This window comes from Hevea brasiliensis, chromosome 5, assembly GCF_030052815.1.
Source record: "Hevea brasiliensis isolate MT/VB/25A 57/8 chromosome 5, ASM3005281v1, whole genome shotgun sequence".
Taxonomy (NCBI): Eukaryota; Viridiplantae; Streptophyta; class Magnoliopsida; order Malpighiales; family Euphorbiaceae; genus Hevea; species Hevea brasiliensis.
The window spans coordinates 5,104,832-5,132,323 of NC_079497.1; the positions used below are offsets into that span (position 1 = coordinate 5,104,832).

The following is a 27,492-nucleotide window of genomic DNA, read 5'->3' on the forward strand; positions in this document are numbered from 1 at the left end:
CATTAGGCCTTTAAATTCTCCATATCCATTTCATTATCCTTATCATTAATAATAAATTTCAAATTAATGATCATATCATTAGGACTATCATTAGGCTTTTAATTTCAAATTAATAAGTTATATTCATCCTTCCACCATTCAGCTTTATCTCAATACTAATTCAATTCCGGCATTACATGTGGATAATTATTAAAATCATATTGATAAATTATTTAACAGAAATGTTAATAATAAAGTAACTATATATTTTTTTAATATTTAGTGAATATTTATTTTTAATATTTAATTATTATTATTATTATTATTATTATTATTATTATTATTATTATTATTATTATTATTATTATTATATCTATCATTTATAATTATATTTAAATATAATTATTTTTTTTATCATAATTGTTAATTTTTAAAATTAATTATATAATTATATATAGATTATATTAAAATTAATTAAATTATAAATTTTATATCTTCCTAATATTAAGATTAACTAATGATTGATAGTTGTTGTTGTTAACTAATAACTTATTACTAATAACGGTATATCATATAATTTATACTTTATTATAATCTATACTTTATTTTTATTGTTTTTCAAAAATAATTATGACACTTATGATAAAAATTATATAAAATTTTTAATACCAAAAAAATATATAAAAAAATTGAAGATATCAAAATTTTTATAGTACAATAATTTAGAAATTAGAAAACTAAATTTTGAGATATCAAACTTAAATTATATAAAAAAATCCTATAATTTTAAATATAAAACAAAAGTAACTACCAATAAATTCGACGCATTAAAAATTAACGTTGTCAACTAAAATAATAACTATTAATAAATTAGAGATAATAAAAAATTAATGTCAGCTATTGGCAAAGGAGCTAGACACAAGCCTATCCTGAGCATTCAAGATTCTGAAGCAGAGCAAGATTATTGCAAATGAAGTAATGAAGGATATTAACAGATAAATGATATCAACTGATGAAAGATATAACAAATAATTAATTAATGCAAGAAAATTAATGAAATATATTAACAGATACCAACCTTGAAGGGATTTTAAGAGAGTAAAATTACTGTTTGAACCATTCGATAACTAGGGTATCATTAATTACACTTTTTCCTATCAATATCCAGAGAGATAGAATATAGTTAGCTGAAACCCACTACAACAAGGATTTATCCTAAACTACTCCTCCTACAACAAGGATTAATTAAAGTCATAAACTATATATAGGTATGTGCTTGTTGAAATGTGTAGAAATATTTTTTTTCCAGAGAAGAGAGAAATAAAGATGGGCAGAGTTCTTGATGCCAATGATGATGGTGGGTGTTTCGACAAAATGGTGGCTGCGATCAAGTTAGTGGAAGAAAGTATTCTGATTGCTTTTGTGCAACAAGTAAGAGCTGAAGCCATGAGCAAGCATGATGACCGACTTGCTGCATCTGTGCCCAAGAAAAGCAGGGGCCATGGACAACGCCAAGACAAGAAACCTCTTTCTCATTCGTCTTTATTTCTTCATGAGAAGTCCTCTGGAAGCATGAATGAAATCAAGAGAAGGGTCTGTGGCAAACGATGCTCTGAAAGTGGTAACAATACTGAAGATGAACAGAAGAAAAGGAAATTGCTGAAGAGACCAAACAGGACCTGTTTTGCAAATATTGGTTCCGAGACGCCACCTGACATGCCTGATGAGTGGTGGGATAAAATTCGAACAAAAGGAGGCACAGATGTGAAGTTGGTGATAATGAAACAGATGTTTGCTACTGATTTAAATCCTCACCATGATCGTTTCTCAATCCCTTTTAAGCAGATTAGAGATTCCAGTTTTCTTACAGAGGATGAGAAGAGCAAGTTAAAGGAGCAGAAGGTGAACATACCTGTAACACTCATGGAACCTTGTGGTGATGAGTCTAAGATGTTGCTGAGGCAGTGGAATTTGACAAGTAGCAGTACCTATGTGTTGACAACGAGTTGGAAGAAAGTCTTGGAAAGGAATCATCAGGGATCATCAGGGAAATTCAAACACAATGACATAGTGCAGCTTTGGTCTTTCAGGCGCAATGGAGAGCTCTGGTTGGCACTGTTTAAGGTTGGGGATGCAAGTACCACTCCTAGCGGCAGTGGCAGTAAAGGCGAGAACGGGGATGGTGCAAGTACAAGTCATCGTACAATGTTGGACCTGGAACTACATTTATAATTTTCCAATTTTAGTTGTTTTGCTAGTTTATGAAGGTTAATTAGAGTTTGAGTGTTGTAATCATGGGCAATTATTTCTATTTTAGATTAAGCATAATTAGCGTTTTTGTCTAGCTATATTAAATTTCTACAGTCAAACATCCCTTATGTTTGTTTTGAGAATTGATTGGTTTTGAGAATATATGTTTGTTTTTTTTTTTTAATGAAACTTAGGACAAATTGAGTTTTAGTTTAATCTTTTAATCATTCTTCTGTTATGATAAACTATTCTATAGAAGTCCATGACTGAAGTCCATCAGCTTGTGTGGGATTACTGGTTTCCAAATATTGCTTTTGTTTCCCTTGGTTTCCTCAGCATCCCAGCTAGTTGATCTTCTTTTGCTCTCTTTTTAGTCTTCTTTGTATCAGCAGCTTTTTCCAGATTGATAAAAGCACTATGATGGATAATGGATGTATATAAAAGCTTTTTTTGTTTTATTTTGTTTATTATTATTTTTTTTTCTTCATCTCTTGCCTTGATCTTAATCTACACTATTACAATTAGAATATTCATTTGCACAGGTTAGATATTGAAGTGTCATTTTTTTTTCTTGCATTTTTATGTTCTTGCAGAAAAAAGCCTTTTCAGGGCAGGCTGCTTGAAGCCCTTATACTATGATATTCTGACTTCAAGTTAGGATATATCATGTAATTTTGGGAAATACTAAATAAAATATTTATTAGTGATTCATTTCATATTGTTTCCTTACTTTTCTTTCTGTGTATTAGTGTTTAGGTGAAAATAGTTGTTTCAATGAATGTATTGAAATAGGCACGTTAATTTCTGAAATAATAGGGTAAATGTTATGTTGCTCTGCCTTTAGCATAAGAAAAATAATCAAATAACCTACTGCTAATGTGAATTATCATTATTTTGGTAATTTTAGAGTAACCATTTGAGTCTCATATTCAATTAAATCTTGATGATTCAGATAAAAAGCTCTGCAATTGAATCTGTAAGATATGATAGAATATTATTTCTTGAAATACATGAAAGGACATGAGATTTTTTATACATACTGCTAAATCTTCCAGTTTGACTTCAAAATTTCTAGTTGTAATAATTTCAATGAATCAACAATCAAACCTTAGTGAGGGATTATCATGGACTAATACCTTGCATGATACCTCTAGAATTTTGTACATGTTTATGACCTTCAGCTTCTTTACACTGAATAGATGATTAACTAGTTTAATGAGCAGTACTGAGCAGCAATTAGATTCTTTCTACCTATAAATATTTGCTGCCCAATAGAAAGACAATTCTTATTCAATCATCAACTCACTTTCATCATTTCATTTGTCTAAAAGATTCATTCTACTACATTTCCTGAGCTTCTGTATTGAACTTTTGCCATAAGATGATATGTAAAAACACAATTCAGTTGGCAACAATGGTAGAAATTCATTATAACATGAACTTTTCTCAAGAATTTTTTTCATTTTCTGATGTTCATTTAATGCAAGAATGGGTTATAGACCCTTCTGAAGAGGGGATTATCAATTCTGCAACTGTGAGATACACAAATTTCTTGTTATCTACAGTCTCTGGGAAGGTTGAAATTAAAGGTCCTGGTATACTTGCAGCTTGTACACTTTGTGCCATAACACTTTAAGCACTTATAGATTTAGAGGATGGTAGTTATCCTTACAAGAAGTGGACTGACAATTACTCATATGAGGGTTTTCAGGTAAATGTTTTGTATTGAAAAATAAAAATAATGATTATAAGAATTCATCAAAAGAGTCTTCCATAAATTGTGTCAAATAATAATGTTTAAATAATTTTATCATTTTAAAATTCAATTTCAATATTATAAAATCATTTAAATTAAATTATTTTAATAAAATTAAGTCAAGTTCTACTAAAAAATAGTTAATTTTGTTAAATCATTAGCAATTAATACAAAGATTGTTTAGTTTGTCTTGCATTAATGTGATTTTGATACTTAAATCCTCCAAATTAATTATATTAAATGTTAATGTTTTTAGTAAATATTTATTTTTTAAATATTTAATTATTATTGCATATCATTTATAATTATATCATACATATCTTTATCATCATTACATTTTTATTAATCTTTTTTTAAAAAAATTATTTTTATAAGATAATTAAATTAAGATTAATTAAAATATAAATGATATATCATCTTAATAATTTGATCTTTCATCCATTACTGTAATAATATGATCATAACAACAACTATGGTTTAATTTTAAATTAATTAGGGTAAGCTATATCGTCCCTTTGGTCATTCAGTTTTATGTTAATACTAATCGAAACCCTACACTACATATAGATAATTAATAAAATTATATTGATAAATTATTTAACAGAAATTTTAAAAATAAAGTAATTATATTTTTTAATAAATGGTACAAAAAAATATAAATACTTTCATTTAATAATATATTAAATTTTTTTTATGATATAGCTGATTCTTATCTATTTTTTGCGTAAATATATTTTTTTTATTTATGTTCTTACTTTTTTTAATATTATCATATTTGTAATCACTTAGACATAAGAATATAAATCCCCGATAAATTCACGTGGCATAATTTTTTTTTCACTCCAAATTATATATAAAAAAAAATTATTATTAAAGACCGGCAAAAGAAATTTATGGCGGCAAAATTATCCATCTTGCTTTTATTCTCTTTATTTTCCATTCTACTTTTATTTTTACTCTTTGTAATTTTGCACTTTTACCTTTCTCTTCATTTTCCTTTATTTTTGTAATCATTTTTACTTTATTCTCTTTTCCTTTATTTCAAAACCAGACAGACATCGCTCACTGTCATATCTTATCGCTTCACTTTTTACTGTTCGCATGTGAAGGAGACAAGAAGCACTGTTCACACGTGAAGGCATCAAGTGGCAGACACTATTCAAAACCTACAAAATTACAAAACTGCCCCTGGACACTTCTATTTAAGGAGGCATCCATCCAAGGCAAAGGGAAGCGACTTCAAACCATTCTTCAAGCCCCTTGAGCCCAAGCTTCTCCCCTTCAAGCTTCTGAAGCCGAGAGAAACCGAAGAAGGTCCTGAAGGAGTTTCACCCTGAGGTGAAGAAAGGAGCAAGAAGGTTGATTCACTTCCCATCCTGCCCTACCTCTACCTCACCTACAAACTTACAAACCTTGTACTTCCTTGTAGTAGATCTTAGGAAGCTCATGTGTTGAGCAATCTTTGTAAGTTCTACCCGGAATTACATCTCCAAAACCATTGTACAAATCTTACAAATTTTATAAAATTTTGAAGTAAGTTTTTCTTCAATTCTTTTCTTACAAAATTACAAATATTTCTTTCTTTTGCATGCATATGGTCGGTTCAACCGCCTAATCTACATAAATATACGTATATATATTCAAAACGGACTGGCTCTGCCGCCTATTGAGTATATACATGTATATTCATATTTAAATTTCAAGTTTAATTTTTATTTTGTTTAGTATATATATTCTTAACGGACTGGCTATTTATATATATATATACAATGAATATAATTAATATAGTTATATTTCTAATGTTATAATTAATAATTAAATAAAAAATTAATTTTAAATTTTTAAATTTAAAAAATTAGTAATTGATTCAATCAAAATTAGAAGAAAAAAAATCAACAAATTTTAAAAATATATAAATAAGAATACTAATGAAGAGCCTCATATTCTCTTTGCTTTAGCTTTAATATAAATATACAGATACATATATAAATATAGATTTTTAACAAATATTTACTTTTTAATATTTAATTATTATTATTATATGTCATTTATAATTATATCTAACCATGAATATTATCATCATCATTACATTCTCGTTAATTTTTAAAATTAATTATACAATTATATATAGATTATATTAAGATTAATTAAATTATAAATTATATATCATCTTAATAATATGGTCTTTTACTCATAATTATATTAATCAATCAGCGTTATAAAAAGTATACACATTTACACAGGCACAATGGTGCTCTAATAGAACTATCTTATGACTTGTTTGGTTTATATAATTGATGTTGTTAGCTGATAGTTAATAATTGATTGGAGTCTGATTTATATTATGTATTTGGTAAAACTATATCTAATTATTGGTGTATATGTAAAATGATTATTAAGGATATATCATGTAATTTATATTACTATTGAAATAAATATATAATTATTAATTTATTATATATTATTTATTTTATTATTAAAATAAATATATAATAATTAATATATACAATTTGATTGTTAATAAAGAATAGATAAAATTCAACACATTTGTTTATCTTTGTGGTGAGGATAGAATGTCGGTAGCATCAACTTCACAAATATAGCTTTATCATTCTATTATCTATCCCAGCTGTTATGTAGTCAGAATTAACCAAATTCTCTGCAAACGAGAACTAACCAAATTCAAATATGGAAAATGCATGTTTCAAGTATTATTAAATAATTTCAGAAAGACGACAAAAATAACGGTATTTTAAGTTATTTCAATATATATATATATATATATATATATATATATATATATATATATATATATAGGCACACACTCATCATCTGATTCTGATGGGGAATATAGAAAATGTACTTTTGCAAGGTTTTTTTTTTTTAAATTTCTTAACAGTGAAAAACTAATATTTGATCTGTCATATTTATAAAAGCACTTTGAAGATTTAGATGCACAATCACCAATTAATGCAAAGTTGAGTAAACAAATCAACATCCCACATAGCTAATAAAAGATAAGATATCAGCAGAACCAAATCCTCAAGGGATTGTGAAAACAATGTCAGTAAATTTACTATTACAATTATTCATCAAGATAACTTTATCCAAAATCGATTAATTCTTCTAATTAATTAGAAGAACTCCGGTTGGCACTATTTAAGGTTTGGGATTCAAGTATTACTCCTAGCGGCAGTAGCAATAAAGGGGAGAATGGGGATGGTGCAAGGAAAAGTCAGTACAATGTTGGACCTGGAACTACATTTATAATTTTCCAATTTTAATTGTTTAGCTAGTTTATAGAGGTTAATTGCAGTTTGAGTGCTGTAATCTTGGGCAGTTATTTCTATTTTAGATTAAGCAATGTAATGCATAATTGGCGTTTTTGTCTAGCTATATTATATTTCTACAGTTAAACATCCCTTTTTTTTTTTTTGAGAATTGATTGGTTTTGAGAATATATGTTCGCTTTTTTAATTGATTTTTTTAATGATGCTTAGGAAAATTTGAGTTTTAGTTTTTATGAAAAACCATTCTATAGAGCATGATTGAAGTCCATCAGCTTGTATGGGATTACTGGTTTCCAAACATTACTTTTGTTTCCCTCGGTTTCAGTAGCATCCTAGCTAGTTTATCTGTTATTGCTCTCTTTTTAGTCTTCCTTGTATTCGCAGGGTTTTTTAGATTGATAAAAGCATTATGATGGATAATGGATAATGGATAATGGATGCAAACGGAAGACTTGTTGGATAAACTTAGTGTTCCTTTGACAGACGAAGAGCTTGACATTATCGAAAGGCTTTATCACCAAGCCATGTAACTTGAAATGGAGTTCTTCAAATGTGCAGCCACTTTCTCAGCTCACTGTGGTTCCTTGTGGTGATGAGTCCAAGATGTTGCTAAGGCTAAAGCAATGGAATTTGAAAAGCAATAGGAATAAAGTCTTGGAAAGGAATCATCAGGGACTTGTATCAGCAAGGTATGGAACTTTATTGGGATTAAAAAAAGGTAAATATTTTGTATTGAAAAATATATTTACAACTGTTGATATTGAATTCAATGATCTAAAATGTATCAACATGATAAGTGATACTCAAATTTGAAAGAATTCATCGCATAAACCAAGGAAATAGAAACTAAAAGTAATGGTAATAAGCAGAGTCTTTGATAAATTATGTCAAATAATAACATTTAAATAAATTTTGTCATTTTAAAATTTAATTTAAGTATATAGTTTTTTTATAAAATCATAAACCAAGGAAATAGAAACTAAAAGTAATGGTAATAAGCAAAGTCTTTGATAAATTATGTCAAATAATAACATTTAAATAAATTTTGTCATTTTAAAATTTAATTTAAGTATATAGTTTTTTTATAAAATCATTTAAATTAAATTATTTAAATCGAATTAAGTCAAGTTCTAATACAAAAATAGTTAATTTGGTTAAATCGTTAGTAATTAACACTTTGATTATTTATTTAGTTTACTTGCATTAATTCGTGATTTTGATATTTAAATCCTCCAAATTAATTACACTTAAATGTTAATGTTTTTAGTAAATATTTATTTTTTTAATATTTAATTATTACTGTATATCATTTATAAATTATATCATACATATCTTTATCATCTTTACATTGTCATTTATTTTCAAAAATTAATTTTATAAGATAATTATATTAAGATTAATTAAATTATAAATTATATATCATCCTAATAATATGCTTTTTTTCCATAATTGTAGTAATCCATAACTGTGGAAAGTGAATACAGAGGCACAACGAGAATCATTAAGCTTTTAAATTCTCTACATCTTAATAGAATTTATACAACAATATAGTAGCATACTCACCGTGTTTATATTATTAATAATTTAATTTAATTTAATTTATTTTGTATATACAAAAATATTTATATTGATAAATATATTTAAATTACATTTTCTCAATAAGTATATTATCCAGTTTAATAATTATGTGATATGTATTTTGGATGTAAAATTGTTAAAAATATGTGATTATTATTTTTTTAGATTTTAATATTTATAAATTAATTAATTAAATATATTACAAATTTATTAAATTAATTTAATTAAATATTTTATTTAATATATTTTATATATTTTAAATTTTAAATATCAAAAATCACAAAATAAAAAATTAATAATATACAATGAACTTTCAATATTTAATAATACTAGTTTTTACCTTAATGTGCATTGCACGTAGATTTACACATTATATTATATAAACATGTGATTTAAAACTTTTTTATATAATTTTCTTTAAATTTTTTATACAATATAGTATTATCATTATATATTATTTTTAATAACCAATTAAATTTATTTATTCTTTTGTATGACTGTATTTTATTTCTAATTAAAGTTGATTTAAAAGAGTTATAAAAATAAAATTAATAAGTTATAAGTTAAATGAAATATTATAAATAAAACACATGAAATAAAAATTTTAATATATATTATTTTAGTGATTAAAATATTATAAATAAAATACCATAAATATGGTATGGGAATATGGGTATTTGAATTTTACAAGTTAAAATGTATTATTTACTAAAATTTATTTTTAAAATAGTTTCAATTTTTTTAATAAAGTTATTACAGTCAATTTAAATAGGGATTGTAAGGTAAAAAATATTTTTTTTATTACTTCACTTTATCTTGTTAAAATAAAGATGTTAGAACTAACAATTTTTTATAAAAATATTTTTTGTACTTTTATAAATAATAAAAATAATGAAGGGTGATTTTGAAAATCTCGATGTTCCTCCCTTCTCACTTATTAAAAGCACTGTAAATGAATCATATATATTATTTACAATAAATAAAGTGATCAAAGATATGTAATAAAATATTTTCTTTTAATTATTTTTTGAAATTTAAATTCTTTAGAATGAATTATTAAAAACTCATTAAGGCCTACAACTTTATTCATACTTTATTTCTATTGTTTTTCAAAATTAATTAGGACTCTTAGGATAAAAATTATATAAAATTTTTAATACCAAAAAAATATATACATAAGATATCAAAAATTTTATAATACAATAATTTAGAAATTAAAAATATTCTAACTGCTTGATTAAAAATATTCTAACTGCTTTTATGCAACAAGTAAGAGTTGAAGCAGTTGACATGACAAAATAATATTTAAATTTAATAATTAAAAAATCTAAAACTTTTTTAACTTTTATTAATTATAACCAATTCTATAAGTTTATTTTATTTATAATTAATTGACTAATTTTTATTTAATTTGATCAAGATTAATATTTTATTACTTAATACAATTGTCAAAAATGAATATTTGTATTATTTAGTATAACAAAAAAAATAATATTCTCCTATTTCTCTCCTTTTTATTTGGGTATTTATAGAACTTATTTATTAAAATTGATAAATTTTTATTTATTTAAAATTAAAAATATTCCTTGACCCATCTCTCTCTCCTCCTAGCCATTGTTATCTAATAATATGTATGTATACACCCTCCAACCAAACACCCCCCCCCCCCCCTCTTCTCTCTCTCTCTCTCTCTCTCTCTCTCTCTCTCTCTCTCTCCTTCCACCTACTATAATATATAAACACTCAACCACCTGTTTTTTTTTTATTATTATTTGCTAAAATGATGAATACTATTATTATTGACATTTTTTGCATGAATTTTTTATTTTTAAATAAAAAAATGAGGGGAGAGAAAGAGGAAAATTATTTTTTTTACTATACTAAGTAATATAAATATTATTTTTACAATTTTGTTAAGGTAATAAAATATTAATTTTGATCAAGTTAGATCAAAATTAGTCAATTGGCTATAAACGAAACAAACTTATAGAATTTACTATAATTGATAAAATTTGAAAAATTTTAGATATTTTAAATTATAAAAGTTATGCCACATCAGTAATAGCATATAAAATAATAATACTTTTATTACGTCAGCTACCACGTCAAAAGTTTCTGCCACGTCACTTGCCACATTAGCAACAACATATTAAAAAGTGATATTTTTGCCATGTCAGCTGCCATGTCAGTGTTTCCAGATCCACAATTTTGACTGAGCCATAATAAATTGTAAACTTTAAAATTAAGCCAAAATTGATAAAAAAAATAACTATAATTGTAAAAACGAGTAAAGTTTTAGATTTTTTTAAATATTAAGCCATAAAATTAATAAAAATGAAGTTGGTCAATTACTTTTATTTAAATAATATCAGAATTATCACCGATGATCTTAACCATGTCCCTGAAAGTGTTTATGGTTGTGATTCTGATATGGCTTTAGCAATGAATCGAAATTGGAATAAATTTTTAATTTTTAAATTTTTGAAATCAAATTTGAAATTAAATTTTGGTTTTGATTTTGATTTAGTTCTAAGTAATTTCAATACAATTTTTGTTTCATTTCAATTTCAATTTTGGTTCTAGTTCTATTTTAAATCTTTATTTTTTTACTAAAAGTTGTAATTTTTTAAATTCATTTTAAAATAGTAAAAATAATCTTAAATTTCTAATATCAAAACAACAATAAAAATAATAACTCTAATATTAAAATAAAAAATCAATATAAAAAATATATTATACATATTTCTTAATAAATAAAAATATTATATTATTTTCTATATATTTTTTAATCATATATATCATACTTAGATTACTTAGTCAATTGCTCGGTTAAAAGGTCAAACAGTCTACTTGACTTGGTCAAAGGATGACATGGCTTGTCAAATGTTAGAGCAAGACATGACTTGGTCAGCATAACCGAATAGTAGCTCAAACCAGGATAATGGTCTACATTGCCCTGATAGCTTAAATAAACTAACTAATAAGGATCATATATCTAACATGAGTTATGTTCGTCAAGGATTTTGGGACCAGAGTAAAAAAAAACCAAGAATCTTGCAGCCACCTACAATAGTCAATAAACATTAGCCTATATATATCAGAGTAATGCCAAAAATCAAGTACACTTACTTTGCTCATTTCATTACAACATTCTCTACATACATTACTCTTAAATTCTTATCACTAACTTAGAGTTTGAATAGTTGTCCAAGGGCAACTGACCTCACATTTTGGTTCACTTGTAGACTTATATCATTCTTGAATCGGTCAAATTAAGGAGCTCACAGCAATATCATATGCATTATAATCTTAATTACGTGTGTGTGTGTGTGTGTATAATTTTATTAAAATTATAAATTATATATAAAAAATATATGTATAAAATTGATTTTTCAATTTGGTTTACTTTTTTCACTGTTTTAGTATGATATTGATTCGGTTTTTAATGGAGAACCAAAACTAAATTAAAACAGTAAATATAAGTTTGGTACGATTTTTATAATAATAATTTTTTTAATTCCGATATAATATGTTACAATTCTTCTATTTGGAACTTTCAAGAACAACGCACGGCGCTAGTTACCACCACTATGTGATTTTGAGGCTCTCATGGCAACGAAATAAACCAAAATTTGTTGTGGAGAAAAATATCAAACTAAAGCATGTAGTTTGAAAATATGTCTTAAATTATTGGTCTGATCTACTAAGCAATTTCAATTTATCAGTTAAAATTTACAGTTTTATTATTAAAAAATGGAAATTATAATAGATTATATTTATCATATCATGTCACTTTTTTTGTATTATTTTTAAATTAAAAGAATATTAAAAGATTAGTTCAAATTTTATATCATTTTTAAATTAAAAGAATATTAAAGGATTAGTTTAAACGACAAGGGAGATTTATTCAACTTGAAAAGTTTGAAGCTTAAATCCATCTACAAATATATCCTAAGCTTTATCCTCGACATAAGTGCAATAAGAGTGCTTGTAAATATGTGTGAGTGTGAAAAGTATAGTATTTACTATCGAGCGCAAGTGATTAGCCTATTTGAACATCCTTTTTAACTGCCAAACAAAGTTTATAATATAATTTAATTATAAAATATCAAAATGGTCAAATGTACCATTTCACACCTAAATTTTGTCAAAAAAAATATCATGACATTTTGAACATTTAAAAAGTTCCATGACACACTTTAGCTCTCATAAATATCTCAAGGTACATATCAAAAATGAAATTAAGATATCATTCGAATTCTAGTCAGTAAATTGCCACATCAGCAGACCAAAAGATATATTAATTCTACATTATAATAGTCAAAGTGTATCATGGAACGTTTGCAGCAGTTGAAGTATGTCATATAACGTTTTAAAAGTTCAATACGCTACAAAGATTTTTTAGTAAAATTCAGGGGTTAACTTGCATATTATGCCTATCAAAATCAATAATCGTATACTTTATAGATACATTCCAAAACTGAGTTAGGAACATTTAAAAATAATAATAATAATAAAAACAAGAGGCATATGCATAGTCTTAGCTAGTCTGCATATAAAGCCTCTCTAACCTGCTTTTCTGAGCTTTTCTGCTCACAAACTTTACCAGCACTCACAAACTTAGGAGCTCCTCAACACATGCTCGACCAAAATTAGCAATTAAATAAGGCCACTGAAATAAGTCCAAAGTTGGACTTTCAAAAGCATTCCAAGTCTATTTTAAATTTGGACGCCTCTTGCGATCGAAATTTTTTTTTTTTTTCATTCTAACTAAACTTCCTATATAAATATTAACAGAAAAATATTCAATTTAATCTTTGTATTTTTTTAAAATTTTTATTTTGTTAATTTTTAATTTTTTTATCTAATTTTATCTAACAATTTCAATTAAAGTTCAAATTAACTTAAAAATTAGAATTTATAGACTAAATTTTTTAATTTTTTTATTTAAATAAAAAAATTAAAAAGTTTAATTTCTTAATTTTAAAGCTAAATTTCTTGATTTAAGCCCCAAATTAAAAAATTTAATTTATTTTTATAATTTTTAATCTAAAATAAGCTTAAATTAAAATTTATGAATTTAATTGGACAATAAATTAAAATTAAGCTAAATTAAACTCTACGTGGGCTAAATTGAGCTTTAAGCCCAATATTAACTTCTAATTCTAATTGACTTAGGACTCTCATCTTTATTCCTGTTCCAATCGCGAATGGGAATACTATATAAGGAGACAACTTTCATGATTCATTCTATTCATTTTTCTTCTACTTTTTATCAGGAACTGAGCGATCACTGCAAGATGGGGATTAGGCAAGTTTGGGCGTGTAATCTCATGGAAGAACTGCAAAAAATGGATGCGGCGTTGCACCACCACAAGGTGGTTTCCATGGATTCGGAGTTCCCTGGATTTCTTCGGAAAACCCCTCGCCGGTCTGATGAGTTATCGGCATTCGCTGATATGAAGTTCAACGTTGATAACATGAAAATTATCCAACTGGGTATTACACTTTCCGATGAGAATGGAATTATCGCTGGAACTTGGGAGTTTAATTTCAAGTTCTTGATAGAAACGGAGGTTTTTTATGATCCCAAGTCCATTGAGTTTCTAAAGGAAAGTGGAATTGATTTTGAGGAGCTGAGGATTAATAGGATCGACCAGCTGTTTTTCTCAAACATGTTCACTCATGTTTTAAGCAGACATAGAGACTTGAAGTGGCTAACTTTTCATGGGCTATATGACTTGGCCTACATGGTGAAGCTGGTTACCAAGAAACCACTGCCCGTATCTATGTTGGATTTCACTGAGATTATTGCCACGGTATTTGGGTGCTGTGTGTTGGATGTCAAATACATGGCACGATTCTACGATGACCTGCACAGGGGTGAGCTTGGATTGGAGAAATTGGCTAAGATTCTAGGAGTCAAGCGAGTTGGAGGGTCTCATCAAGCAGGATCTGATAGTCTATTAACAGCTCGTGTGTTCGCCAGGATGAAGACGATGTATCGGATAGAGGAATCTAGATTTGTGGGGTTCTTGTATGGCGTCACCACTAGGATTTGCGAACCAGTGAGTACGCAAGTCCTTCCTACTTTTCGTCGCTGCTGTGAACCAGGGATTCCTCAGCTATGTCAAGTGCTCCCAGCTTCTCTCTATTGTCGGCCAATGATTCATGGTGTCTTCCTCTATACACCAATCATTCAGCATCAGTACAGGGTTCTGTAGATTCCTTGTACAGGATGTGGTCTTTTCTTCAAGGAACTATATGTTATTTAGGATTTTGTTGTATTTTTCTTTTATATATTTCTATCATAGCACATATACGATTGAAAAGTTTGCGAGCTCTTATGAAGAGTAGGATTTCTATTCAAGTAATAAATATAATATAATGGCATGTGTAAATGCCGAGAAAATTTAATCATTTTTCTGATTTTCTCTTGTTAGTTTCTTGAATTTTGTTTTATTTAATAGAATTTTTGGGATTCTTGATTAGCGCAGCAATCATAAGTTTGAGGTATTTTTGATATCCACAACAATCTTTATGTTTGCGTCTGTATACATAACAACCTTGTGTAACCTTGCTATTTCCAGCAAATCAAAAGGAATCTAGAGGAAATTCGGCTTAATTTGGTCAATGTCGAAAGGCAACTCAGATTAATTCTTTCAGCTCTAATCCTTAAGGGCATGCACCACAGTTTTTTTACTTTTCTCTTCTTTGGGAAGCGTTCTTAATTCTTGAATTTTTATTGCGGCTACTTTTATCACTTCTTATAACCAAATAATTTTAAAAAGCCAGGAAACAAGAGAGGAAATTTTGACAAAAATGATACCCAATTGCGATCACTAATCATGTTTGTATGATGGGTTATTTCAATATATGAAAGCAGCTCAAAGCCCAACGAAGATGCAAGATGGGGAATGGAAAGAAGGGAAATCCAATCAATGCATTACATGTACTTCGTAGCTTTGCTTTGCTTTTCTTTCTATTGAGTCGATAACCGGGTCTGTCTCTGGCTAGCTAGTTTCCTCTGAACTATAATACAGTATTGGAAAGGACAGGGTAGTCGCGTTGAACGCATACTTGTCACAAGAAGTTCTTTATTTTTAACTAGCCTTGTTCAGAAGAATCACCTAAAGAAATTCTTTCTTGGAAAATAAAAATCATGGCAACCGCTCAATGGTATTCCAAGGGATGATATCAAATTCATATTTGTCAAAAGAAGTTCTTTATTTTTAACTAGCCTTGTTCAGAAGAACCACCTAAAGAAATTCTTTCTCGAAAAATAAAAATCATGGCAACCGCTCAATGGTATTCCAAGGGAAGATATCAAATCATATTGCTTACAACCAGGCTGATCATGTTATTAAACAACGAGTGTTGAATAACTCAATTGATAATTTATACAAGCAAGAGTAAAGCCAATCTCAGAAAAGGTATATCATTAAACTGTGACCTTGGGTATAAATAACCCTTACAAGATAAGGTTTGTTATGATACAGCTATTGTAACAACACTTAACATTTATCTCTACAAAAATACACCTCTATCTAATACACCCTCTCAAGTTGAACTATCGATATGGGAAGATAGTCAACTTGGTTCGTAATTGCTGAAAACGCAGTTTAGTCAACGGCTTTGTTAAAACATCAGCGATTTGATCCTTTGTAGAGATGTATCGAACCTGAATATCATTAGACTGAACTTTATCACGAACAAAATGTACATCTATCTGCACATGTTTCATTCTGCTGTGATAAACTGGATTTACCGTAAGGTTTGTAGCACCCAAGTTATCACTCCAAAGAACAGGGATTTTAGTTTGTACCCCCAATTCTTGTAGCAAGTTTCGAATCCAAAGTACCTCAGAAGTTGTGTTTGCAATGGCACGGTATTCTGCTTCGGTTGATGAACGCGAAACACTTCGCTGTTTATTGGACGCCCAGGAGACTAGATTCCGGCCAAGATAAATAGCAAATCCGGTCGTAGACTTGCGATCCTCTATGCTGCCCGCCCAATCAGAATCACTATATGCAGAGATTTCATAAACAGATGATGGTCGAAGAAGTAGGCCATATTCAGCTGTTCCCTGTAAATAACGAAGTACACGCTTCACCGCTTGCCAATGTTCCTCAGTTGGTCGATGCATATACTGTGCTAATCTATTTACTGTAAATGAAATCTCAGGCCGAGTGAAGAGAAGATACAATAAGCTGCCAATGGTACTTCGGTATAGCGTGGGATCTCCAAAACCAGAAGAAGAACATTGTAATCTGGAACTTGGTGCTTGCGGTGTAGTAACAGATTTGGAGTTTTCCATTTTGCATTTCTTCAATAAATCCAGAATATATTTTTGTTGAGTCAAGAGTAACGAACCATTCTGCCAATGCGCCTGTATTCCCAGGAAATAGTGTAGACGTCCCAAGTCTTTGAGCAAAAATTTCGACCTCAAGTGCTGCTGCAACTCCTTTTCCAACATTTCACTAGTTCCCGTCATGACCAAATCATCAACATATGTCAAGCAATAAAGCACATCAACGCCTCTTGAAAAATAAATAGAGAGGTATCAAGCTTGACCGCACGCCAAAGTGAAGAAGAGCTTCTTTAAGACTTCTATTCCATTGACGCGTCGCTTGTTTTAAAGCATACAAAGGACTGGTCGAAGTCTGCAAACATGGTTTGGCTTTGTATCATCAATAAAGCCTGGAGGCTGTTGCATGTAGACCAGTTCGTCTAATTGACCATGTAAAAAGGCATTAGAAACATCATATTGTTTAACAAACCATTTTTGAGAGACTGCAAGACTCAAGATCAATCTAACTGTCACTGGTTTAACAACTGGTGAGAAAGTTTCACCAAAATCTACACCAGGTCGTTGGTGAAACCCCTTTGCAACAAGCCGTGCCTTGTAGCGTTCCAAAGAACCATCTGAATTTTCCTTGACTTTAAACACCCATTTTCAGCCGATTACATTAGCATGTGGTGGTTTTTCAACAAGCTCCCAAGTCCCAAGCTGAATTAATGAGTTAATCTCATTATCAAGTGCCTCACGCCATTCTTTAAAGCACTTTGCTTCTGTAACTATGGCAGGTTGTAGAGGTGGTGTAATTGCTGACAATGTCCTGGGCTTTGAATGACCTGTCTTTGACCTTGTAAGCATAGGATGAGTATTCCCCAGTGGTGCAGGTAGAGGAAGAACTATAACCGACTGATCTGGTTGTACCATTGGAGACAGTTGCGTGTCTGACAAATTCGAAATAGGAGCAGGTAGGGGCTCTGAGTCTGAACCCGATGCAACAGAAATAATCTCAGTATTAGAAACAACATTCGGTTCACGTTGAGAAGACACTTTTGGAAGTAAATGTACTGGTGGTGGCCCAAGAATACCGCGGCTTGAGTGCACAGATTCAGGAACATTATTATCCTGTACTTTAAGAGATTTAAAAGGAAAATTATGCTCATCAAATACCTTATGTCTGGATATATACAACCGTTTTGCCAAAAAATCATAGCACTTGTACCCCTTGTGCACCAAACTGTAGCCAAGAAAAATACATGGTGAAGACCTATTTTCCAGCTTATGTTTATTGTACGGACGCAAATAAGGATAGCAAAGACATCCAAAAGTACGAAGACTGGACAAATCAGGCAAAGCTCCAAACAATTTTTCATAAGGCGATTTATGTATTAAAGGAGTTACTATCCTATTAATCACATAAGTTGCGCTTTCAAAAGCAAAATCGAGAATCCAATGGTAAAGTAGCAAAATTCAACATAGCCAAACCAGTTTCCACAATGTGCCTATGCTTACGCTCAGCACAACCATTTTGCTGTGGCGTATAAGGACAAGACAAACGCAGTGAAATCCCATTATCAGCCAAGTATGTAGCAAGAGACCGAAATTCGCCTCCCCAATCACATTGAAACATTTTTATTTTGCGATCAAAGAAAGTCTCAACAAATTTTCGAAACTTAATAAATGTAGACAGTACATCAGATTTTCGTTTGAGACAATATAACCATGAATATTTGCTGAAATGATCATAAAAAAGAACATAATAACGATTACCATTAATAGAAGGAACAGGGGAAGGACCCCATACATCAGAACAAATAAGTTCAAGTGGAGCAGACGCATTAAAAGTAGACAATGAAAATGGTAAACGATGTGATTTACTAACACAGCAAGATGAACATAGTTCTTTTTTATTGGAAGAAAAAATAATTTTATTATGCTTCAAGGTTGATGAAACAGCTCCATCATGAGCATGACCCAAAGTAGAATGCCAAGACCGGAAAGAAATATGATGCATAGCAGCAGTCGGAAGACTAGATGCTGAAAGTTTATAAAGACCTTGTTCAACTGGGCTTTTGTGAAGAACCTTCCTCGTGGGGATATCCTTGATAAGAAAACGATCAGAAAGAACTCAAGTGAGACTTGATTATCAATTGTAAAATTTAGAACTGAAAGAAAACTAAATGGAGATTGATCAGAAAACAAAATATTGTTCAAACTAATATAATGATTATTGTTAAATATTGTACTGCCTACATGTGAGATGGGAATTGTATTACCATTGCTTATCAGAACTTCATCCAGTCTGTATATTCGTAATCAATCGTCAAGTTTCCAAGAGATCTGTAAGATGGTGTGTAGCACCGATCAACAATCCAAGGCTGTGGCTGTGCACGATATCCCTGTGAACCTGAAGCAGCATTCCAAGCGTGAGCCGAACCAACAGGAACCGAAACTGTATGATAAGCTTGTGGTGGTGGCAAAACCATTCGGCGTTGACTTGGACATTGTCTGGCAATATGACCCGAACCATTACAGTTATAACAAGTAGCAGAACTGAAAAACTGACCCTGAGATTGCTGTGGTTGAACAGTAGGCGTCTGATAATTCTGAAACCGACCACCACTCTTACCGCCTCGATTACCTCGACCACCACGCCTTCCACGACCATTCGAATTAGAAAACCCCATCGCAGGTTGCTGATTACGCGTTGTAAGCAACGCAGTTATTGGAGAACTAGAATTTTCATATTTTTTCTGCTGCAATTCTTCAGACAACAATAAACCATACAATTCGTCATAAGAGGGCATCTGCAGTTTCGCTTCAATGGAACGCACAAAAGGACGATAGTCCTGTCCCAACCCATCAAGAATCGCTCCAACAAGATCATCACTTGAAATCGGATTATTAAGTGCAAGAAGTTGATTACTAAGGGATTTTGCTCGCTGCATATAGACTTCAATCGAGTGCAGATACGTTCCAAATGATGAATTGCGTGTTTTAAATGACGACCGGGCGATTCCCACCGCAAAAACTCGCTCTAATCGCGTCCAAATCTCCAATGCAGATGTAGCACCAACTGAACTCGATAACAAAGCTTCAGAAAGAGAAGCATGAATCCAACTCATGACGATCTGATCCTCACGAAACCAGATAGTATAAGCTGGATTGGGATTAGAATTAGGCAGGGTAGGATTTGGTGGAACATAATTTTTGTCGATATGTTTATCAAGATTATAGCCACGCAATAATGGTAGCATCTGTGTCTTCCAAATAACATAATTGAGAGGAGTAAGCTTAACATGAATCTGATTGGAAACATTGGGAATAGTAGTCAAAGAATTTGAGATAATCGAAGAAGAAGAAATAACAGCAGGAGAAGGAGACTCATCAAGAGCAGACTCTATAGACATGATGAAAAACGAAAAAGAAAGAAAGAATTAACAAGAAAGGTGTTTAAACCCTAGGAGGGCTCTGATACCATAAAGCCAATCTCAGAAAAGGTATATCATTAAACTGTGACCTTGGGTATAAATAACCCTTACAAGATAAGGTTTGTTATGATACAGCTATTGTAACAACACTTAACGTTTATCTCTACAAAAATACACCTCTATCTAATAAAGAGGAAGACAAATCAATTAAGTTATAGACTATCATGTAACTGATATCAGCGAAACCAGCTCTTTTCTCATAAAAGATCAATAATATTCTTCTGTTTTGGTGTCACAACCACAACTTTTTCAGCTTAAGGACCTGTTGAAAGCAAACATATCACTAAGATTGGTAATTCATGAATGCTGGAATTCAATTCAATTGAATTCTTGGGTTAATTACATGAATGCAACGTAAGATTTGACCAAAACGACGAATGTTAAGTCGAACAAGCAAGAATGTTGAAGGAATAGGCCTGTATATTTTGCCTCTAAAATAGCTTGATGTCTTCTTCAACCAAAACTAACCTTCAATATTGAGAGTTATCAAACACCCACGGCTCATGCAACAAGCTATTATGAATATTTTTAATAAATTATTCTAACTGCTTTTATGCAACAAGTAAGAGCTGAAGCCATAATCAAGCATGATGACCGACTTGTTGCATATGTGCCCAAGAAAAGCAGGGGCCATAGACAATGCTTAGACATAAAACCGCATTCTCATTCATCTTTATCTCTTGATGTGAAGGCTTCTGGGAGCACGAACGAGAACAAGAAAAGGGTTAGTGGCAAGCGATGCTTTCGAAGTGGTAACAGCAATGAAGATGAACATAAGAAAAAGAAATTGCTGAGGAGACCAAGGCCTGACAGAATAAATTTTGCAAATTTTGGTTTGGAGACACCTACTGACATGCCTGAGGAATGGTGGCATAAAATTCAAGCAAAAGGAGGCATTGATGTAAAGTTGGCAATAATGAAACAGATGTTTGCCACTGATTTGAGTACTCACCACAATTGTTTCTCAATCCCTTTTAAGCAGATAAGAGATTTCAGTTTTCTTACAGAGGATGAGAAGAGAAAGTTAAAGGAGCCCAAGGAGAAAATGCCAGTTACACTTATGGAACCTTGTGGTTCAGAGTCTAAGATGTGGCTAAGGCAATGGAATTTGAAAGTAGCAATACCTATATGTTGACATCTAGTTGGAAGAAAGACTTAGAAAGGAATCATCAGGGAAGTTCAAACAAAACGACATGGTGCAGCTGTGGTCTTTTAGGCACAATGGAGATCTCTGGTTGGCACTTTTTAAGGTTGAGGAGTCAGAGTGGCGAAAGGGAGAATGGCGATGGTGCACAAGTCATAGCACTATGTTGGACCTGGAACTACATTCATAATTTGCTAGTTTAATTAGAGTTGGAGTGATGTATTCGTAGTACACAATTATTTCTTTTGTCTTCTTCCTTGCTAGTTATATTAAATTTATGCAACTAAACATCTTTGATGTAATTGATACGACACTATATTTCATAGATTCATCACCATGTTCAATTATTCCATGGACAAATTGAGTTTAATCTTTTAATCGCTCTTCTGTTATGATAACCATTTAAATCCAACAATTATTCTATAGACCATGATTGAAGTCCATCAACTTGTATGAGATTACTGGTAATTTCAGAATAACCATTTGAGCTGCATTTTCATTCATACTGCTAAATTTTCCAGTAGATTGCTGTTAGGGTTTGAGAACTCTAACAGAAAAGAATAGAAGAGTAGAGAGAAGAGAGAGAGAGAGAGAGAGAGAGAAGAGAATAGAGAGTAGTTATTGTATTTCTTGTAAATTCTGGAATGAATACAAGAAAGATATAGCTGAGTTATTTATACAACAACTATCTCATAACTGCCTCAGCTGTCTCATCTTGCCAACTGTAGAACAGCTGTAGAACAACTGTAGAACAGCTCACTTGCCAACTACAGAATAGCTCACTTGCCAACTACAGAACAGCTGGCTCCCTAACAACTCATCCACATTTCCCTCCAATTCCTTACTTACCCAACTTCTAGAATATCTAATCATATTCTCTTATATTTCTTTCTATAGTACGTAACAATACTCCCTCCTTTAGCACTTTCTTGTCCCCAAGAAAGGGAGACTTCAGGAAATTGCCCTTCAATAAAGCTTCTATCTTCCCAAGTGGCATCCTCTGTTGACAGATTAAGCCACTTAATAAGTCCCTGTTCTACTCTCTGGTGTCCTCTTTCAATTATCCTGGTCTGCAAAACCTGCTCAGGAACAACTTTAATCTGATCATCTTGCATAACAGGTAAATCAGTAGCAACCACCACACCATCCCCAACCTTCCTCTTAAGCATGGATACATGGAAAACAGGGTGAATAGTAGCTGTTGGAGGCAAGTCTAATTGATAAGCAACTTCCTCAATCTTAGCAAGAATTCTGAATGGCCCATAAAACTTAGCAGAAAGTTTAAGGGTTTGTCCGATGAATCTTGAAGTCCGCACTGTAAGGTCATAGCTTCAAATACACCCAATCCCCAACAACAAATTCCCTCTCAGTTCTCCTCTTGTCAGCTTGCTGCTTCATCCTATGTTGGGCCAATTGTAAATTTTCCTTTAAGAGATTATTAAGATGTTGTCTCTCTTGTAACAATCTCCCTACAGCCCCAACTGATGAATCAAGAGTAAAATTTTCATGAAACAGAGGTGGAGCATACCCATACAGTGCTTCAAATGGAGTCATATGAATAGCACTTTGATAAGAGGAATTGTACCACCATTCTGCCATAGGTAACCAAGAGCTCCAATTAGTAGGCCTCAAATGAACCATGCACCTCAAATAATTCTCCACACACTGATTAACTCTTTCAGTCTGTCCATCAGATTGAGGGTGATAGGCAGAACTAAAATTAAGTTTAATTCCCATACTTCGAAACAATTCTTGCCAAAATAAGCTAGTAAACACCTTATCTCTGTCAGAAACAATAACTTGAGGAGCTCCATGCAACTTAAAAATGTGATCAATGAAAAGTTTGGCTACAGAAACAGCAGAAAAAGGATGTGCTAGTGAAATAAAATGGCCAAATTTAGTAAATCTGCAAACAACTACCAAAATAGTGTCTTTCCCCTTTGACTTGGGCAATCTTTCAATAAAATCCATAGACACCTGCTGCCAAGCTTGAGTAGGAATTGGTAGAGGTTGTAATAACCCTGGATAAGCACAGTGCTCTCCCTTACATCTAGCACAAGTATCACAGGTATGAACCCACTGCATGACATCATTAAGCATAGCAGGCCAAAAGAAAAATTTCTTTAATTTCAAATAAGTAGCATGAACACCTGAATGGCCTCCCACTGCTGAATTATGATAAGATTCCAACAACACCTGCCTCAAATTGGTAGTAGTCCCCACATACATTCTATCTTTATAATACAAAATACCATTCTTCACTTGATACCCAGAAACTGCATCCTTATCCAAAAACAACTGCTGGAGTAAATCAGAGGCTTTCCCATCGTTTTCATAACTAGCAATTAACCTTTGCATCCAAACTGGAACCACCACTGAATACATAGCATAAGAATAAGAATCCACTTCAACACACCTTCTGGATAAAGCATCTGCCACCTTATTTTCAATGCCCTTTCTATACAAAATTTTGTAATCCAGACCAAGCAACTTTGAAATACCCTTCTGCTGCAAATTGTTATGTAACCTTTGCTCCAGAAGATACTTAATGCTTTCATGATCAGTCTTAATAAAGAACTGCCCTTGCTCCAAATAATGTCTCCATTTGCTGACTGCAAAAGTAATAGCCAATAATTCTTTTTCATATACTGACATAGCCCGACTCCTAGGACCAAATGCCTTAGAAATATAGGCAATTGGATGCCCTTGCTGCTGTAAAACTGCGCCCATTCCCCAATTGCTTGCATCAGTTTCCACAATAAATGGCTTAGAAAAATTAGGAAGAGCAAGGACTGGTGCTGCAGACATCAATCTCCTCAAAGTATCAAATGCTGTTTGGGCTGCCTTGTTCCAATGAAAAGAATCTTTCTTTAATAATTCAGTAAGAGGCCTGCAGATAATGCCATAGTGCCTTACAAATTTCCTATAATATCCAGTGAGGCCTAAAAAACTTCTGAGTTCTTTAACAGATGAAGGCACAGGCCAATCAACCATGGCAGCCACCTTCTTAGGGTCGGTAGATACCCCTGCCCCTGAAATTATATGCCCCAAGTATTCAATCTCAGTTTGCCCAAAAAAATATTTAGACTGCTTTGCAAATAATTGTTGGGCCTGTAGTACTTTAAAAACTTCCTCCAAATGCAGCAAATGAGACTCCATATCCTTGCTAAACACCAAAATGTCATCAAAAAATACTAACACAAACTTTCTCAAAAATGGTTGGAAGATGTGATTCATTAAGGCTTGAAATGTTGCAGGAGCATTAGTGAGCCCAAAAGGCATCACTTTGAATTCAAAATGCCCATGGTGTGTTCTAAAGGCTGTCTTAGGAATATCCTCGGGCAACATCCTAATTTGGTGATATCCAGCCCTCAAATCTATCTTAGAAAACACTTTAGCCTCATTCAATTCATCCAATAGATCTTCAATAATAGGGATGGGGAACTTATCTTTTATTGTTTGATCATTCAACCTTCTATAATCAATGCAAAACCTCCATGTGCCATCTTTTTTCTTCACCAAAAGAACTGGAGAGGAATATGGGCTAGTGCTAGGCTGAATTATTGAAGACTCTATCATATCAGCTACAAGTTTTTCTATTTCAGCCTTTTGATAATAAGGATACCTGTAGGGTCTAATATTGATGGGCTGAGCATTTGATTGTAAGGGAATAGCATGATTGTGACTCCTAAATGGAGGCAACCCCTTAGGTTCTGCAAAAACACCCTTATACTTTTGAATTAAATCCTGCAGCCTCTCATTTGGAACAGAAACAGCAGTTGCAGTAGCCAAAGAATCTATTGATAGGCTGGAATTCACAACACAGAATAAAGGAGTTTGAAAATCCACCCCTCCTTTGCTCAGCAAATTATCACAATGCCACAAACCAGATTGCAAATTTTCCTCACCAATTCCCTGCAATTGAATGCGTTGGCCATCCTTTGCAATTGTAATACAAGATGTAGCAAAATCAAAAAGAACAGGATTATGATCTTTTAACCAATCAACTCCCAAAATCATGTCAAATCCACCTAACTCCAATATTTTGAAGTCAAACATAAAGTCATTATGCTGCATTTTCCATTTAAATTGTTGACATAGATGGTTACAACCCAATTTTCTTCCATCAAGACAAAGAATCGCTTTAAATGGAATCTGCACTAAGTCTAATTTCAGTTCCTGTGCTATCCTCTTGTCCATAAAACTAGTGGTACTACCACTATCAATGAGGATCACCAATTGCCTATTTTTGTGAATCCCTAACATTCTTATAGTGTCAGCCCCATGACTACCCTCTAAAGCATGAACAGATAAGGTGGAACCAGCCTCTCCCAATTCTTCTATATCAGCCCCCACATCATGCCACTCCTCATTCAACTCCTCATCTTTCCCATCCATACACAAAGCATTCAATGTCTTTGACTTACATTGATGGCCCGGAAAATACTTTTCACCACATCTAAAACATGGTTTAGGTAAGTTTCTTGTTGGTGGAGTCTGATTGGTAGTAGGTTTTGAGGCTGCTGTGGAAATATTAGTAACTGTAGTAGTACTACCTACTGATTGTTGCTTGGTAACAAGGGGGTTGAGTTTATTTTGAGAATCAAAATTTGGTGGTCTAGGAGGGTATTGATAGGTTTGATAAGGTCTGGAATACTGAAAAGAAGAATTGGAATAAGTTGTCGGACTATTAGTCATGGCTTTGAATTTGGAAGAATTAGTTGCAGATCCAGGTTTCTTGGTGTTTTCTAACAATTGTTCTTGCAATCTAGCTATTTCCACAGCTTGGGAAAGAGTGACAGGTTTCATCATCTTTACCATTAATCTGATTTCATCTTTTAAACCTCCTATAAATCCTGACAAAAAGTAAGATTCCCCCAAATTAGGTAATAGTCTCTCCATCCTTATTCTTAAATCCTCAAACTCATCTTGATATTCCCCCACTATCCCTTGCTGTCTCAGTTTCATAAATTCCTCCACTATATCTTCTAATCCATCCTCCCCAAATCTACTACAAATTTCCTTTTCAAATTCCTCCCAAGAATGTTTCTCCTTTTTCCCAATTGTGAAACCAAGCATCAGCCCTATCAAGCAAGAAAAGACTTGCTAATTGCACTCTTTGATCATGAGGGACCCTATACACCTCAAAATACTTAACACATTTTCTCAACCAAGCCCTAGGTTCTTTACCTTCAAAAGTAACTAATTCAATTTTAGGCAATAATGGAGACATACCACCCATATTAGGAATAGGTAATAATCCCCTATTATCTGCAGGAATTGATTGGATTATAGGGACTGAATGTACCACAGGAACTGGCTGCACTACAGGGTTAGATTGCATTCCCCTGTTTTCGACTCTGCTTCCACCCTCATTTGAACTGTTGCTGCTGCCCTTATTCTTTTCCACCATATAAGTGATCATCATTTGTCGCAAGTCCTCCAGAATGGCATTATTTGTTAAAGAAGTCTTGCTTAATTCCTCTTTCATCTCCTTTTTGAAATCATTCAGTTCCTCAGCATTCCTCTGAGTTACTTCCTGCAAATTTCTCATTTGCTCCTCCAATTCTGCAATCCGTACCATTTCTGGGCCAACCACAACAGACCTAGTCATGGTTGCAACCTTTAAGAAAGAATTACCCACCAGTTTCTTGGATGCAAAGCTCTGATACCAATGTTAGGGTTTGAGAACTCTAACAGAAAAGAAT

The 27,492-nt window shown here is 31.7% G+C and overlaps 1 protein-coding gene and 1 pseudogene across 1 annotated transcript; both read left to right on the forward strand.

Moving 5' to 3' along the window:
- The first annotated feature begins 1,305 nt into the window (after nt 1–1,305).
- LOC131180048 (putative B3 domain-containing protein At2g27410) lies at nt 1,306–2,211 on the forward strand. Its single transcript, XM_058147639.1, has one exon. The coding sequence runs from the start codon at nt 1,306–1,308 to the stop codon at nt 2,209–2,211; it is 906 nt and encodes a 301-aa protein (XP_058003622.1).
- Nucleotides 2,212–14,070: 11,859 nt separating this feature from the next.
- LOC131180197 (putative CCR4-associated factor 1 homolog 8) lies at nt 14,071–15,021 on the forward strand (annotated as a pseudogene).
- Nucleotides 15,022–27,492: the final 12,471 nt, after the last annotated feature.